Genomic DNA, 16864 nt, shown 5'->3' with positions numbered 1-16864 from the left:
CTGAGCTCGGCCAGACCTGTTCTTAAGTTTATAATACTTTATGTTATGTAATTTAAAACACATTAAAAAAAACCTATACAAAATATATAATACTACTCTAATGTAAACATTAAAATAATGTTAAGATGGCTATATAAAAAATTTTAATAAATAAAAATGTATAAATTATTAAACATTAAAATGATATAATATAGATATTTTTAAAAAATAATATGGGTAGGGCTAAAATGAATTTGGGTTAGTCTTTTGTAAATATGAGCAGATTTGGGCATTTTTTGTCGGGCTGAGTTAGTCAAAAATAAATATATTAATATCATGCTTAGGCATGACCCGGCCCGGCCCATGAACACCTCTATTTATAGGTTGGGGGAGGCTATAGGTAGTTCTAAGACTTATATAAAAAAATAATAGATATGATCAGAATCTATTATGAGATTATTTAAAAAAATTGAAAGTTCAAATATGTTTTAAATCTTTATATATTTCATATATTTGAATTTTTTTTTAATTTTCAGACCTTTAGTTTCTCAACATTGTTATTAAAAAATGTTGGTTCTATTATTATCACTAATCAAATTCTTCTGTCAAATTCTTCTGTCAAATTCCAATTATGTTAAAAGTTTAAATTCTAAATTTTGTTATTTAGATTAACTAATGACATTATAAAAATAAAGGATCAATTATGTAATAAATTTAAATTCTAAAAATTTAACCATTATCTTATAATATAAAAAAAATGCAAGCGAATCCCAAAAATTATGTGTCGAACTCTAACACCCTTAGATTTGTTTGGCCAGAGAATTTTGAACATTTGGAGATTTTTAAAATGCTAATATTTTAGATTTGATGAATTCAAAATACTAGTAATTATAATTATTTTTTTTAAATAAATAATTATTTAAAAAATAAAATTCTTGGATTTTAAAAAATACATATTACTCGTACATTTATAAGAATAATTATATTAAAAATAAATAATATAAAAAATGTTTGATATGTGTATCATTATATTTATAAAAATAAAATTTTAAAAAATATATATTACTCGCATATTTTTATCTAAATAAATAAATTCACTTTTAGAATTTTAAGAACCTTGTATAAATGAAATCCCCACACTGTTTAGGCATTTAAATTATATATAATCACAACATTATAAATGAAAAATTAATAATATTAATTATTTAGATTAACTAATAATATTATAAAAATATAAAAATTAAATTATAAAAATAAGGTTAGATAAACAATTTTAAAAATTATCAAAATATATAATCACAAAAAAAAATCCCTGCTAGTATTCTTTTTGTTCGAATAAATAGTTTTTTTTAAAGAGTATTGCAATTTAATGAATTTAAAAATAATTATAAAAGAAAAATAATTATATTAAAAATAAGGTTAAAATATGTTATAAGTTCAAGTACTTTTCAAAAATTTAGAATTTAGTTCATCTAATTTTTAGATTTTGAAATTCAAATCTATTAAGGAGAGCCGACTACTTTGAAAAAAGTCTTTGAAGTATCGTCTACCAAGCAATTGGTAGAACCCCAACAACTAAAGGTATTGTCCCTTGGGAAGATTTTGTCTCTCCATGCTTTGTAGAAAGCCAACATGTCGTAAGTGATTGCCCTAAAGGCTTAGTTGATAGAGTTGAGAGCACCTTGATCATATTTAGGGGTTTCCAAACAGTCAGTTCAATTATTAACCAAACTGAACTAGTATTATTTAATTAATCGAAATGTATGATCCTTTAACCGTTAACTAAATCGAAATATTTTTTTTTGTCTTGAAAGGTAATCTAATTAATCAAAATTTTATTTCTTGAAACACTACATGATTAAAAACACTACATAAGTCTTGAAATTTACACATAATATTCATTATTAAGTTCAGTTAATTCGATTAATTACTCGATTTTAAACTAAATTAACCAATAACCAAAATTCTAAAAAACTATTAAATAACTTTCGACTGATTAATCGAATTAGATCAATTTAATCGATTATGTCGATTTTAACCAAAGTTTAAACACCCCTAATCATACGAGGACATTCACCTTCCCACTAAAGGGACTTGAGCATGCATCTCACCTTTGATAAGATTTAAACCTCGAAATTATATTATATAAATCATCTTTCGAGAAAAACAACGCTACTAAAAATATCAAGACTAAATTTTAAAATTATAAAAACTACGAAGAGTTATGATATATTTTAATCGGAAAAAAAGTTCTCGGATCTCAAACCTCTAATTAATAAATAGAGTCATCAACCGACAGCAAAGGAGCGGAAGGGGTAAAAGGGAAATTAAAAAAAAAAGTGGTTTGTTTTGTTTGACATTGTTTTGTAAATGTTGGTGTTGGTACTTTTTAGGTGGTGATGGTCTCAAAAATAATGTAATAACGTGGCAGCCTCCTAGGATGTCCTTTTTGGTAAATGGGTCCGTCCTTTCCAACACACTCGCATCTTGTCGGTTGCCCTTTCCATTTCTCATTCCCTTTTTCTTTGTTTCTTTCTTTTTCAAATTTTTTTCATTTTTAAATACAAAATAGGTAAATTATACTTATAGTCACTTAATTATTAGTAAATTTCTTTTTTAGTTATTTAATTATGAAAAGTTATAAAATAGCCACTCAACTATTAGTAAATTTATTTTTCGATCACCTAATTATGAAAAGTTACATAATTATTAGTAAATTTTTTTTTGACCACCTAACTATTTAATTTTATTTTTTTGGTCATCAGCTGGCTAACAATAATGGTGTTCAAACGGTTAACCGAGTTGAACTAATATTAATTAAACTTTTTAATCCTTTAACCATTAGTTGAACCGAATTTTTTTCAAAAAATTTAACTAGACCAAAAAATTTTGATTAATTCGGTTGGTTAACCAAATTAATCAAAATTTATATATATTTTTTTGTTAAAACTAGTATAAAACATATCAAAAAATAAATAAATTGATAATGTTCATTTGCTACATATAATTTGTATTATTAATTATTAAATTCAGTTAATTACCCATTTCAAACTGAATTAACCGATAATCAAACTTTCAAAAAATCATTAATCAACCGATTAACTAAATTAGATCGGTTCGGTCGGTTAATTAGGTTTTAACTGAAATTTGAACACCCCTAGCTGACAGTGATAGTTTTTAAAATTAGTATAATAGCAGCTTTAAGTATCAACATTTATACATTGGGTCAAATTAGTCATTTTTCTAAAAAATCTAACCCTCAATATTTACATATTGTGTGATTTGGTCTTTTTTTGTAGCTTTACTTTTCTTTGTGACTCTTTCACCTGAAAAGCTAAATAAAACAAGCTTTACTTTTCTTTGTGACTCTTTCACCTGAAAAGCTAAATAAAACAAATTTATAATCTAAATTTGATTGAAAGTATACAAAATATGAAAATGCTGAAAATCTAATATAATAATTTTCATCTTTTCTCGTTCTTTTAAAATTAACCATCGATGTCACAAAAAAAAATTCCCCCAAAAAAAGACCAAATTACTAATTTTTTAAGAATTAAGACTAAACTGGCATAATTTATAAATACTGATGGGTTAAGTTGCTATTATGCTAATTTTAAATGTTGCCATTATTAGTCGGTTGGTGACAAAAAAAGACAAAATTAAACAGTTGGTGACTAAAAAAGAAATTTACTAAGAGTTGGGTGATTAATAATGTAGTTTACCCATATAAAATTTTACAAATACAAATATAACATAAATTAATAATCACAATAAATACTAAATTTTGTCACACTTACTATATGGGTGAAAAAAATGAAAGTTATGTTCATAAAAAAATATTAACAATACTTAGACATCTCGTTTTTAATTATTTTATTTAAGCATTTCATATAAAAATAGTGAAAGAAAAAAACATCACTATATTAATATTCATTACTTTATTAAAAACCAATTTTATGTAATTTTCCTAATCAAATTAGTGTCGAGTTGACCCATGATACCAACTCAATCAAGCACATTATATAAGTATAGATATTGATCTAATTATGAATTTCAGTCATCTACTTTTGAAAAAACTATGAAGTTAGTCAATTTACTTTAATTGTCAATTTTTAATCATCGTATTTTACAAAAATTGATAAATTAGTCCAATTGAATAACATTATTAAACTTTTCAGTTAAATCATTGGTCTAAAATTAATAACTCGATAATTTATATGCAAATAATTAACAAAAGTTACAGATAAACCATTTGTATGCAACATATTTAAAAAAACTAGCGATTCAAGCTTACGTGTTCATCGATAATTCGACTAACTCTTCAGTTTTGTAAACTATAGTAGCTTTTTAACTCACTTCCATTACTAGCATTAGCTCAATGGTTATTGTTGTTGTTGCAACTTCAAGTTGTGTTACATTCTTCCAATTTAGTCCGTCATAGAATTGAGAGGTTTATAGATAATTTAGAAAAGACTCGATATATCATTTGGTATTCGATTTTGACACTTTTTTTTTATGTAATATTTGTGTTTTTCATCCAATGTGATATCTATATTTGACAAAATTAATTGCTAACATTATTAAGTTTGAATTTTCGTGATTTTGTTAATAGAATTTATGTTGATTGCGAGGTTGTTTAATTTTGTATTTAATTTGTCAATTATAGTTTGATAGTTGTGAACTTTTTCCAAGTTCTGCAATTGACTTAATAAAAGTTAATTGGTAATATTATTAGTTAATTACAAGGGCGAAGCCAGAAATTTTTGTTTAAGAGGCAAAATTAAATTACAATTTTTATGAGAGCTTAAATGTAATTTTATCATTGTATTAACTTATAATTTTATTGTTTTCATAAGGACTAAATTATAATTTTATTATTTTTGAGAGTCAAATTACAATTTTACTATATATTAACTTAAATTTTACATATTTTCATTTATGGGGAGGCGCTGCCTACCTCCAGACGTTGGCCCTAGTCAATTATAATTTTCTTTATAGATTAAATTAAATATTTAAAAATCAATCTGGTTATTTTCAAGTATGAAAATGTAGAATATTTTTTAAATACAAGTAATACATTGAATAAAAATATATATAAATATGACTTTGAAAAAAATTAAACTAAGTACTAAATTAGTGGTGATTATGGTCGGGTTGGATTCGGGTTAGGCCTTAATAGAATTTTAGGTTCGGGCACAGCTTAAAATTTTGCTCAAGCCCGGCTCGGCTTGCCTATATTAATTTTTTATATTATTATTTTTATATAAAACAAAATTAAAAAATATAATACATCAATTACACTAAAAATATTAAAATAAATGTTTCCCAATAAATTGAAATAAATTTTAAAAATTATTTATACTTAAATAACACTAAGATTAGTACAACTTAACAAGTAAATACCTCTAAAATAATAACAAAATTAACAATAAAATAATAGTTATACAATATCCAAATAATAATAATAAAATAGCAATATAACAATGAAACAACACTAAAATAGTGACAAAACTATAGGGAAAATAGTCGAGATAGTAGGAGTTTTTTTTTTTGCCCAAACTCATTTTTCAAATCTATACTTTTACCCAAATCCTCTTACTTTTCGAACGAGTCTCGAACAATGATCAGATGTATACTAAATGGTGGATTAAGCTTTTAGGGAAAAAAAAACATATCATGTGAGATCTAAAAAATAGAGAATAAAGAATAAATGAAGTTAAAGTAGTTAAAGTCATTAACCTAAAAAATAAAGAATAAATATGTAGGAAAAACCTATTAATTTAAAAAAAATTATTATAGTTTCTTATTATATCTGTTTTTTTATACAATGTCTATAATTACTTATAGCTCATCCTCAACGCTTAAAAAGTAGGATAATGTGTTTCAGCGTGATGTCAATCGAGATAAGACTCAATCAACAAAAATCTATTAATTAATGAAAAGACAAATGAGGACAAATATATATATTTTTATTTTTATAAATATATTATGTTGGTATATTGGTAAAATATTTGATTTGGTTTGCAAATTAAGAGTTTATTATATACATATATATTATAAGGTTGGAAAAGTATATAACTAAAATATTTGTTAGTGTACCAAAGAAATGAAAATATATATTAAAAAAAAGGTGAATTGAGGTGGCAGTGTGTTGTCAATCTTGTTAGCAACAACTCCTATGATTAATTGGTACTCTATTGTCTACCATCATCTTGGACTTTATTGGATTCCTTACTAATTAATTAAATAAAGGTGAAAAAAAAGGTAAATGAATTATTAATAAGTTTATATTTTAATTATTTAATTTTAAAAAAATTACTAAATGATCATTAAATTACTTGAGTTGTTAGAATTGTCGATGCATGGCCTTCTTCACTCTCACCCCCAACACCAACCAGATGGGTAAACTTCCCTCTTCTTCTACAGTTTGGGTTTTTTTTTAATGAAACAACTTTGAACATCATGAATCTGCAAACAAAAATTCAACTAGTTTTCTTCTCCGACTCTGACATTGACCATCAGATGCACTTGGATCTGAGATATGTTCTTCTACTCATCGATGGGTATTGTTCCACCGTACTGATTATCACTGAACTTTATAAAAAAATTTAACAGTCTAATGACTTAAATGAAAATATTTAAATACTTCAATAATTATTTTATAATTTTTTAAAATTATGAGTATAAACCTTTGTAACCTATGACATTGCCCATTCTCCAAATTTAGAATAAATAAAAACAATTATTAGCAGTGAGGAAAATATCCTTATCATTAAAAAATTAAGATAATTTTATATTAATATTAATAATTTAAAATTGATTTTTTTTAGTATGTATATTATATATACTATATATTAAACACTTGATTGAGTTCATATTATGAATTAATCGAACATTAATTTAATTGGATAATAACTAAAATATCATGATTTATAAAATAAATTGTATTATCCAGAGATGATTTTATCTTTTCATATCAATTTATATAAGAAAATAAGAAAATATACATATATAATATGATTTGAACTCATTGCATTAACATTTTTTACATCCATATTTTATCATTTCAATTAAAGTCTCATTTATTTTTTATTTCAATTTTTATAAATTATTTATTACATAATAATTATGTTTCCACCTACATCGTGATTGTGTCCTAATCCAAGGGCTCCCTACCCCAAATTGAAAAATTATGTTTTGGGGTAATTACTTGCATAATTTATTATTAATTAAAATTAATTAAATAAGTTGATGTGAAATTAAAGTATCTTAATTCAACGTGAAAGCATGAATATGGAAATAAAAATAAAAAAAATGAAAAAGAAAAAGGTCACGGTGGTTGTATTGTAGAAATAAATTAGACTACATAGTCCCACCATCATCATTTATGCCTCTATTTTATGTACACCTTATTCCCTATTCCTATATGACCAAATGCCCCCCCCCCTTATTGGTTCTTATTAATTAATTAATTAATTATTAATTTATTTGAGTCGTTTTCGATAGGTAAAAATATAGTAGAAGTTTTTTGTATTAGGAGTCGGGTTAGATTTTGTCTTTTTTATTTAAAAACTGAATAAATTAGTCCATGTACGTTAGATAAAAGAATAAATTGGTCATTATGTTAAAATTTTCATTTATTTCTACTGTTAAAAATTGATTTTTAGGCACATTATGTAATATGAAGTATTGGTATGACTAACAGAATAACTATCATGAAATAAATTGAAATGTTGGCGGTAAAATTATCATGGAAGCCATTGTACTAGGTATAAGATTGCATTTTTCTCTCTCTATTAAAAAATTGAGCAAATTAGTCCTTAAACATTAGATAAAAGAGTAAATTAATCATTTCTGTTAAAAAATTAATTCATTTCTACTATTGAAAATTAGCATGACTAACAGAATAACTAAACAGTGATCGTGATGTGCCACATGTACCGTAATGCTAACGTACATGAACCAATTTTTAATAGTAAAAATTTATAAAAATTTTAACAGAATGACTTATTTACTCTTTAATTATACAAGGACTACTCTGCTCATTTTTTAAATAAAAAAAATAAAATGTAATTAAATTCTTAGTACAAGAGCCCGAATTGGAATTTTACTTATAGTCAAATTTAAACCCCAAGTCTCAACTTCTTGTTTGGGTTAATCGGTTCATCGAGTGACACATGTCACCATTGGACAAGGAGAAATTTCCGCTTAAATTTTAGTATTTCACAATTTCTTTTCTAATTTTTATTTATTTAATTTAAATAAAAAATATATATTTAGAACTCTTCATCTCTTTATAATTCAAACGTACGCGGATGAGTGTATGACCGGCTGCTACTCTTTCCCTTTCCTCTGTTTCGCTCTCACGTCTTCAATCATCGTGGGTGGTTTTTTTTTTCTTAATTTATTTATTTTGGCGTTTACTTTTCGTTAAGAAATATATTTTGCATTTGTATATTTGCATGTATTATATTATATATATATGATATTAGATCGTTTTGTTGATGATAGTAATAATCCTCTCTTCCTATTCTTGTTTTTCTTTTAAATTTTTTTCTTTTGGCTACCTTCAAACCATTTGAATGTTCGTTTTATTTCCATTTTCAGGTAAAATTCTTTGTGTTTTCTGCCATTAAAGGCTGCTTTATCTTTTCTTGAGAACGATCAAATTTCGTCGATGGGTTTATTTTGTTGTTTGTTTTCATGGGTGATTTGGGTTTCTAACTTGATTTTTTTAACTGGGTTTGTTTTTTATTAAGGAAAAAAATAAAATAAAACGATTGATTATCAAATTATATGTTTTATTGTTGTGTTAATATTTATTTATTTTAATTCTAGTGCCTTGAATAGGCATGCTCTGACAAAGAATAAAAAACGAATTTTTATTTCTATTTTTGTCATCTATTTGATTTTTATTTCTATTTTTTTTGTAGTTAGAGACTTTAGAATTGGGGTATGAAGAAATTCCTGGGTTTTCTTTTTGTGGTTTTAATTTTTTTTATAATAGTAATAATAATTTTGTTAGTCAACATTTTGTGCTGTTTTTTTATTGTTGTTTTATAAATTCTATGGATGCAGGGCCCATTTTTTTGGAATTTTGTTTTACCTTGTTTTTTTTTTCTTTATTTTGGTTTTTGGGTCTCTTAATGTTTCAGAAATTTGTTAATTCTTTTTTGTTATAGTATTTGCAGCAAATTTGGCAGAATATTTCCAAGTAAGGGTGTTTGGTGGATCACTGAAATTTAGACATAAATTCAGGTTCTTGCCAGTTTGAACACAATTCCTAGGAAAGCTATTTCCAAATGCTAAATTTTGCCAGAGGAAGAAGCCAGACAAGGTCAACCAGATCTATGCCTTTTGCTGGTAACATTTTCTCTCTTCTTCAGTTCTAACCCAATTTTCTTTGTTTAGTTTTATGATTTATACTGTTTTTCATCTTCTTCTTGTTCATGCCATTGTCTTGGGACTTAATCCTGCCATTTTCATTTAGAAAGCTTTAAATTTGGAAAAGAAAAAAAATTCTTATGACAAACCTCTTGAAATTTCATTTTACCATTTTACTTCCAGAATCCTAGTAACAGTTTGTCACTGAATGTAGAAAATTGTAATTCTTTTTAAGTTTACAATTTAAAATATGCTTAAGTTATTCAGAATTTGGAAGTTGATTTGCTTGTATCTTAATGCTTTTACAATGATTTCTCTGAATTCAAAATTGTTGTTTGTGTTTTGCATGTAGGCATGGAATACCATGATCCCAAAAGGAAGAGCAATTTTGTAGGAAAAATCCTTATGGCTGCTGCCCTTACAGCCGTTTGCATCATCATGCTCAAGCAATCTCCCACATTCGGTACTCCAAGTCAGGTATCTTCTTGGTTCAATCTCTATTTCTTCAACTTCCCTCTTTATTCTGCCGTGGTGCCTGCTATTTGTTCACTCTAGAATATCAGTTATCAAAAGATTATTCTGAATGTTTGTCATGCTGGTTTTTTGTTAACTTTGATAATTGAATTATTGCTATTGTTTTTTAACCATTTTTTAAGGTAGTTGTTATGAATGGATGTATATTTTCTGGGGTTACAAGAGCAGTCATATCAGGACCCTATGCCATTCTTCTTAAGGATTCATTCATTCTTGCTGTTGGCTTAGTTTAATCAAGCTGTCAACTTGATTATGGATGTGTTGTTTTCCCTTTGCATATGGTTAATATCATCTTCACTTCTACAAGATGAAAAATTATAGTTGCTGCTACTTCATATGGAAACTTGAAATCAGTACCGTACTCCTGTTGTTTCTGTAGGAATGGCTGTTTTTAGTTATATAACTTTTCAACTTCTGACAATTTCTTTTTTCATTTTTGACTTCTTTCCAGTTCTCCCGACATGAAGAAGGTGTAACTCATGTTCTTGTAACTGGTGGTGCTGGCTATATTGGTTCACATGCTGCTTTACGACTTTTGAAGGAGTCATACCGTGTAACTATTGTGGTATGTTTTTGGTTTAGGAATGTAGCTATCTCCTTTTGTAATCTTTCACAGCCTGTGCATAATTATCTGGATTTTAAAGGAAGAACTTATCTCCTTTGTAGGACAATCTTTCACGTGGAAACATAGGTGCCGTTAAGGTTCTACAAGAGTTATTTCCAGAACCAGGAAGGCTTCAATTCATTTATGCTGATCTGGGGGATGCAAAAGCTGTATCCTTTTAGTGAAATTTATTATGATTATTTTTTTTAAATGATCAAATTTAGGCATTAAAACATGGATATGGTTTATTTTTTCCTTGATCCTATGTTTTAGGTAAATAAAATATTTTCAGAAAATGCATTTGACGCTGTAATACACTTTGCGGCTGTTGCATATGTTGGGGAGAGTACACTTGATCCTCTCAAGTAAGTCTCCTTTTTGATTTATGATCAGCATAGTTAATATAGGTCAGATGAGCTGTGAAGTAGGTTGTTCAATCTGCTGTTTTATGCAAAAAAAAAACTGGTAATTTGACAAGAGCTGATTTAGTTGAAGAGCTTTAATGTGTCCTTTAGTGCTCTGAATGAGTGCAGGGAGTATATACTTCATTTGCGTCGTTGATGGGCGCCCTTTTTTCCCACCTAAGCTTGTAGCCTTGTTTACAAATTACATGGCTGATATTCCGTTTTCTAAGGTCAACTCAATTCAACTAATTAAGTTTTGTAGCTGCAGTTGCCATGATTTATGAAAGCACTTGAAAGGAAGCTAAAAACTTTCTCGTCACTGAACTAGCAGTTTAGAGGAGCTATTTTGGGTCGCTAGATTTCCGAAGGAAATTTAATTTGGATTCATTTTGTTTAGGTGTATCTGAAGATGAGCTTGTTTTACCAAATATGCTTGATAACATCCTGACATCTATGTAGAAGGCCTTTAGAATTGTCTACTGCCCTTTCTTTCTCTTACCTAACTGTTCAAAATGAAAAAGAAATTGACCTTGGAATGGAGGTCCGCTTGTTGTATCCTTTATATGTGCTTTCTTCTAATCAACTGTGCTAGTCAGCCACAACCTTTTTGCTACTTTTCAGTAAACTACCGGCACTGCCACTGATAGCATCATCTACATGTCCCTTTCTATTTTCATTAACTCCTCCATGACAAATCATGATGTTTTCACACGCTTGTTTTGAGGAAAATGCATCAGCATCTGTTGTAACTTTTCTTTTGAGTATTTAGGGAGAATTGAATACATCAATGTGGATTAAGATTGGCTCCTAAATCTGTGGTTGTGAAATGTTATTGCATGATTGACTACTTAAATATTATTTGAAACTTCTCAATCTGTACTATTTAAACTAATATGTTCTCTACGGTGTGTTTGGCCTTGATGTGCAGGTATTATCACAACATTACTTCAAACACCTTGGTGGTGTTAGAGGCAATGGCTGCTCACGGTGTTAACACTCTGATATACTCTAGTACATGTGCCACATATGGGGAGCCTGAAAAGATGCCAATCACGGAAGAAACCCGACAGGCAAGTAAACTTGGTTTTATGCTTAGTTATTTCTTGAATTTTTTGTTTGAGGCCAATAAACTAGAGGACAGACCTTTATCAACTTGTTTTCAAGGTATGTATGGTTATAATGCAAGGCAACTAACATTTGTTTTGAACCAACTCAGGTTCCAATCAATCCATATGGAAAAGCTAAGAAGATGGCAGAAGATATCATCTTGGATTTCTCCAAGAATTCAGACATGGCAGTTATGATCCTAAGGTTTGTCTATTTGTTTAGAATCTTGATAATGCATTTTAGTTTTTCTTGACACGGTTTTCATACTTACTCCTTTGTTTTCTTTATCTAAACATGCATAACTTTTTGAGCTTAATGATATCACTTAAGTCTTCCAAGTCTTCAACCAAAACTAAGTATTTATATTTGCTTGTAGATTCTTATGCTTTTTTGTATACTTGGAGGGAGTTATTCATCATGTTGTGATATTTTTGCCTGCTAAGACTAGCATATATAAGACACATACTTTGAACGTTTAAGCTGCATATGTAAGTAATTGTAACAACGGCAATCTGTAGTTCAAGATTATAGGTCAAATAAGCTTAGAATGTTGCTTATTCAGATGGTTATGATTAACAACGTGTAGGGATCTAACCAGAAATTCCTGGTAGTCCAACAAATTTCCATTGGTTACAAATTCATATGTTTTTGGTGAACATCTTTCAGATACTTCAATGTGATTGGGTCAGATCCTGAAGGAAGATTAGGTGAAGCTCCCAGACCTGAGTTGCGTGAGCATGGACGAATTTCAGGTGCTTGTTTTGATGCAGCTCGTGGTATTATGCCTGGTCTAAAGGTATTCTATTTCTTTTACCACTTTTCTCATCTTTAGTGATTGCTTTGTATTTCTAGCTAAACTTGAGGTCAAGAAGTGAACAATATAGTGCAGCTTATATACAAGTTTATAACTAGAAATACGACTAGCTATATTTCTAGTTATTGCAGTTTGAGGGACCTTAGCAAGATATTGAACATAAAATAATCGTGGAGATCTTACTGAAAGTTCTGCTGTTAATTTTAAATATCGAGAGCAGCAGCAGCACTTTTTTAAGGCTCAAGCAATCTATGCAGATGTAAAATTGGATAATTGTGAGAGTTTTACCCTCTTCAAATGGATGGCCTAATTTGGTCTCAATCAAATTGATAATGGGCTCTGTGCGAATAACAAATAGAGATGTTCAAAACAAGTATAAATAATTCTACGGTTCAATAGCTGCCATGGAAATTTTGATGAACATTTATAATGTGTTCATTTCATCTTTTCCTTGAAACATGTTTGTAGATAATGACTTTGCAGAAGCTGATGTTTTGGGTGTATGATATGTATTTATATATATATTCCTGCTGAGATCATCAGCTTTGCAAGCATTTTTTTAAATTCTTTAGGCTGGTTTTTTAGCTCATGAAAGATTTCAAAGACCTGGACTGAATGATGATCTGTCATTTCACATGCTCAACAATGATGCTTCTTTTTTTATGTGAAAAAGGTCATCTAATGTATATGATAAAATGAACTGTGAACTTTTTTGTCACAACTGTACTTTTCAATCAAGTATGTCCTATTTGATGTTTGTTTTATACTCATTATAATGTCATCACAACTGTCGGTCCACATGTTTGCAATATTTTCTTTATCTTCAAAATGATTTCACTGCAGAATGGGAAAGATAAAGTCTTGATGTGTTTTTGTAATTTGGTATTGATTCATCACCCAAAATTTCCATGAACCACTTGGGGTGCATCTTTGCTAATCCAGTTTTTGGGTTTCTTGTAGGTCAAGGGAACAGACTATAACACACATGATGGGACTTGCATACGAGATTATATCGATGTTACTGACTTAGTCGATGCTCATGTTAAAGCTCTTCAAAAGGCACAACCCAGTAAAGTAGGAATCTACAATGTTGGCACTGGAAAAGGTAGATCGGTAAAAGAGTTTGTAGAGGCCTGTAAGAAAGCAACAGGGGTAGATATAAAAGTTGATTATCTTCCCCGCCGACCTGGTGATTACGCCGAAGTATTTAGTGACCCAACTAAGATCAGGCGTGAACTGAACTGGACAGCTCAACATACCGATCTCGAGGAGAGTTTAAAGACTGCATGGAGATGGCAAAAGGCGCACCGTGATGGATATGGAGCCTCTTAGATGAGGGACTTTCATGATGTTCACAACATTTTATAGCAAACGACTAGTGCAGATCTCAGATGGCGCCGACTTCAGCAGTGTTTCTTCTGTTCTATCCGTTGCATAGAAGAGGGGAGGAAAATTTTTTGAGATAAAAATGATTTTCCATTGCTATTACATTATTTGATCATATGTATTTGAAGCCAATAGTGATAGTTGAATAACATGATGGCGAGGCTCAGGTATAGCTTTTAATTATTCATTCATTTGCTCATGTTATACTTGCTTCATTCATTAACCAGTAGGTTCAATAAGGCTGCCATTGTGCCTACAGCTAATTAGCAAGCCCATGGAGTCTTACAAAAACTTGAATATTAATGAAGGGGATTGAAAAATAAATAAATAAAAGAAAGAGAGCTTGATGTACTAATTTTTTTTATTAGTACATATAATGATAATTTTTGGTATATGGAGTTTGAGAATTATTTGATATATGTACTTTGGAAAAGTTTGATTTGCCTTTTCAGGCTTTTAGATCTTAAAAGATTCAAAATCTCTTACGTGTTATCCCATTTTTTAGGCTTGAGCTCGGTCTAGCTTGATTTTTTTTTCTTTAATTTGTAATGTTTTATATTATGTAGTTTAGAACACATAAAAATTAAATTTTTAATACTATTATAATGTAAACACTAAAAAAAAAAGAGTTAAGATCACTAGCTATAAATTTTTAATAAATAAAAAATTAAATATTAAATTAAAAATAATATAAATATATTTTAATTTTTTTAAAAAATATAGGTAGGCTTAAAATGAGCTTCAGTTAGCTATTTACAAAAATAGGTGGGTTTGAATAAAATTTCAAGTCCATATTTCAGATTAAGTTGAGCCTGAGTAAGCATAAAGTGTTAGTATCATGCCTAGACCTAACTCAGCCTGACCTGACCCATGAACACCTCTAATCTAGACTAGGGGTGAGTACTTGATAGAGTCGAGTAAAAAAATTTCGAGTTAGTTGAGTTGGCGAATCCTATTTTAGGAACCGAACTCAATTTGAATTTTTTTGGAACCAAATCGAGTCAAAAAATTTTGAGTCAAGTCAAGTCGAGTTAAAAGATTCTATTATTTATACTCAATGTTGCGTTTAACATCGACCTATTATTTAACTAGTAAACTAATTACAAGATTATTTAACTACATAAATAATATAATGGTTTTGCCTTTTTAACTTGATAGGTACATTTATCAAAACGACATAATTTTGCCTTTTAATTTAATGATTTTGACTTTTAACTGTAGAAAAGATAAATATTTATCAAAACAACGTAGTTTTGCCTTCTTATTTGGATTTTTGGATAACTCGAATTGTGTAATTCATATTCGAGTTAAACAAAAAAAACTTGATTTTTTATTTAAGTTGATCCGAATAACTCAATTAACTCAAACAACTCGAACTATTTAATTCAAAATTTAAAATTTTTATCTAATTTTTTAAAAAATTAATCAAATTAATAGATTGAGAATGTAAACCTATAAACTATAAAAGGATTTTGAGAAATAAATTGAAGTCTCACGGCTCAATTCATAAATATAAAGCCAGGCTTATAACCATAAGCTTTTACATTAAAATATAATATAGATTGTAAATTGAGTGTTAGCTCCGTTAGTATAGATATTATTGTTAATGCAAGAGGACACGAGTTCTGTTGGGGATCGACCCGATTAAGCAATAAATAAATAAAAATAGCGAAAAAATTGAGAAATTGAACACACAAATTTAACGTGAAAAAACCCTCCAAAGAGAATAAAAAATCACGGGTAAAGATAATTTTACTATAATGGCAAAAGAACGAAGAGTACAAAAGATGGAGATGAAAACTAAACCTCGAAAACCTGAAAACAAAGAACTATCAAAACGTAAACACAAAATTTTCTAAATATATTATGAGTTCTAATATCTAATGATTTTTCTAAGGTTGTAAAAGAGTCTATTTATAGGCTAAATTCATAAGTCAAATAATAATAAAATAATCTAAACTAATCAGAGTTTGATTGAAATAAATAAACAGAATTTGATTGAAACAAATAAATAGTTTAACTGAAAGATTATTTCTCAAATTTGATTGAAATAGGAGTCATACTCACCAAGTTCAAGTATGTTGAAGCGCATTATCTTCCTATTTATAGTTTGGGGAGGAAAAAGACAGATATGATCAGAACCTATCATAACTCGCCGTAAAAAATTAAGGGAAGTAAATATAATTTTTGGCACGAGGATCTATAAGCTAATCTCACTATATAAAAAAAAGACCATAACATTTTGAAAAAAAAATAATATTAAATTTTTTTTTATAAATTTATAAAATAACTAAAAAAGAGGTCTAGAATGAATTGAGATAAATTAGTTGTCCAGATGCATTTAAATCTGGATAACCATCCATCTAAGTTCATTTACGATGTAAAAACTTTTTTATTAATTTTTTATATTTTAAAATTTTATATATTTTTAATTTCAAAATAATAATATATATTAGATGATATTTTATAAAAAAAAAGTAATAATATGTAAACTTGTTAAAAAATACATCTTAAATAAATCTGAAGAATTGAGTCTCCAATATCTTGAACTGCAACTCAATTTTTTCTTTTTAACAAAACTCCTCAAACTTTATTAATCAAAAATTAGAAAAAGACAATAAGATAGAATATCCCAATATATTTCAGAAGCAA

General features: G+C 28.0%; 1 protein-coding gene across 5 annotated transcripts; it reads left to right on the top strand.

Annotated features, from left to right (window-relative positions):
• Positions 1–8238: 8238 nt before the first annotated feature.
• Positions 8239–14399, top strand: LOC107942886 (UDP-arabinose 4-epimerase 1). 5 transcript variants are annotated; one of them, XM_016876621.2, is made up of 10 exons: positions 8239–8359; positions 9171–9342; positions 9716–9840; positions 10349–10462; positions 10564–10671; positions 10775–10866; positions 11834–11975; positions 12122–12216; positions 12679–12808; positions 13787–14399. In XM_016876621.2, exons 2-10 carry the CDS (start codon positions 9282–9284, stop codon positions 14156–14158), a joined length of 1239 nt encoding a protein of 412 aa, XP_016732110.1. In that variant the 5' UTR covers positions 8239–8359; positions 9171–9281; the 3' UTR covers positions 14159–14399. The 5 variants fall into 5 exon arrangements, with proteins under 5 accessions (XP_016732110.1, XP_040972170.1, XP_016732106.1 ...); XM_041116236.1 differs by having other exon boundaries at positions 8261–8359; positions 9162–9342; XM_016876617.2 differs by having other exon boundaries at positions 8324–8363.
• The last annotated feature ends 2465 nt before the right edge of the window (positions 14400–16864 follow it).

This window comes from Gossypium hirsutum, chromosome A06 (genome assembly GCF_007990345.1).
Source record: "Gossypium hirsutum isolate 1008001.06 chromosome A06, Gossypium_hirsutum_v2.1, whole genome shotgun sequence".
Classification (NCBI taxonomy): Eukaryota; Viridiplantae; Streptophyta; class Magnoliopsida; order Malvales; family Malvaceae; genus Gossypium; species Gossypium hirsutum.
The sequence above is the reverse complement of the archived record's forward strand: the minus strand, read 5'-3'. Positions and strand labels throughout refer to the sequence as shown.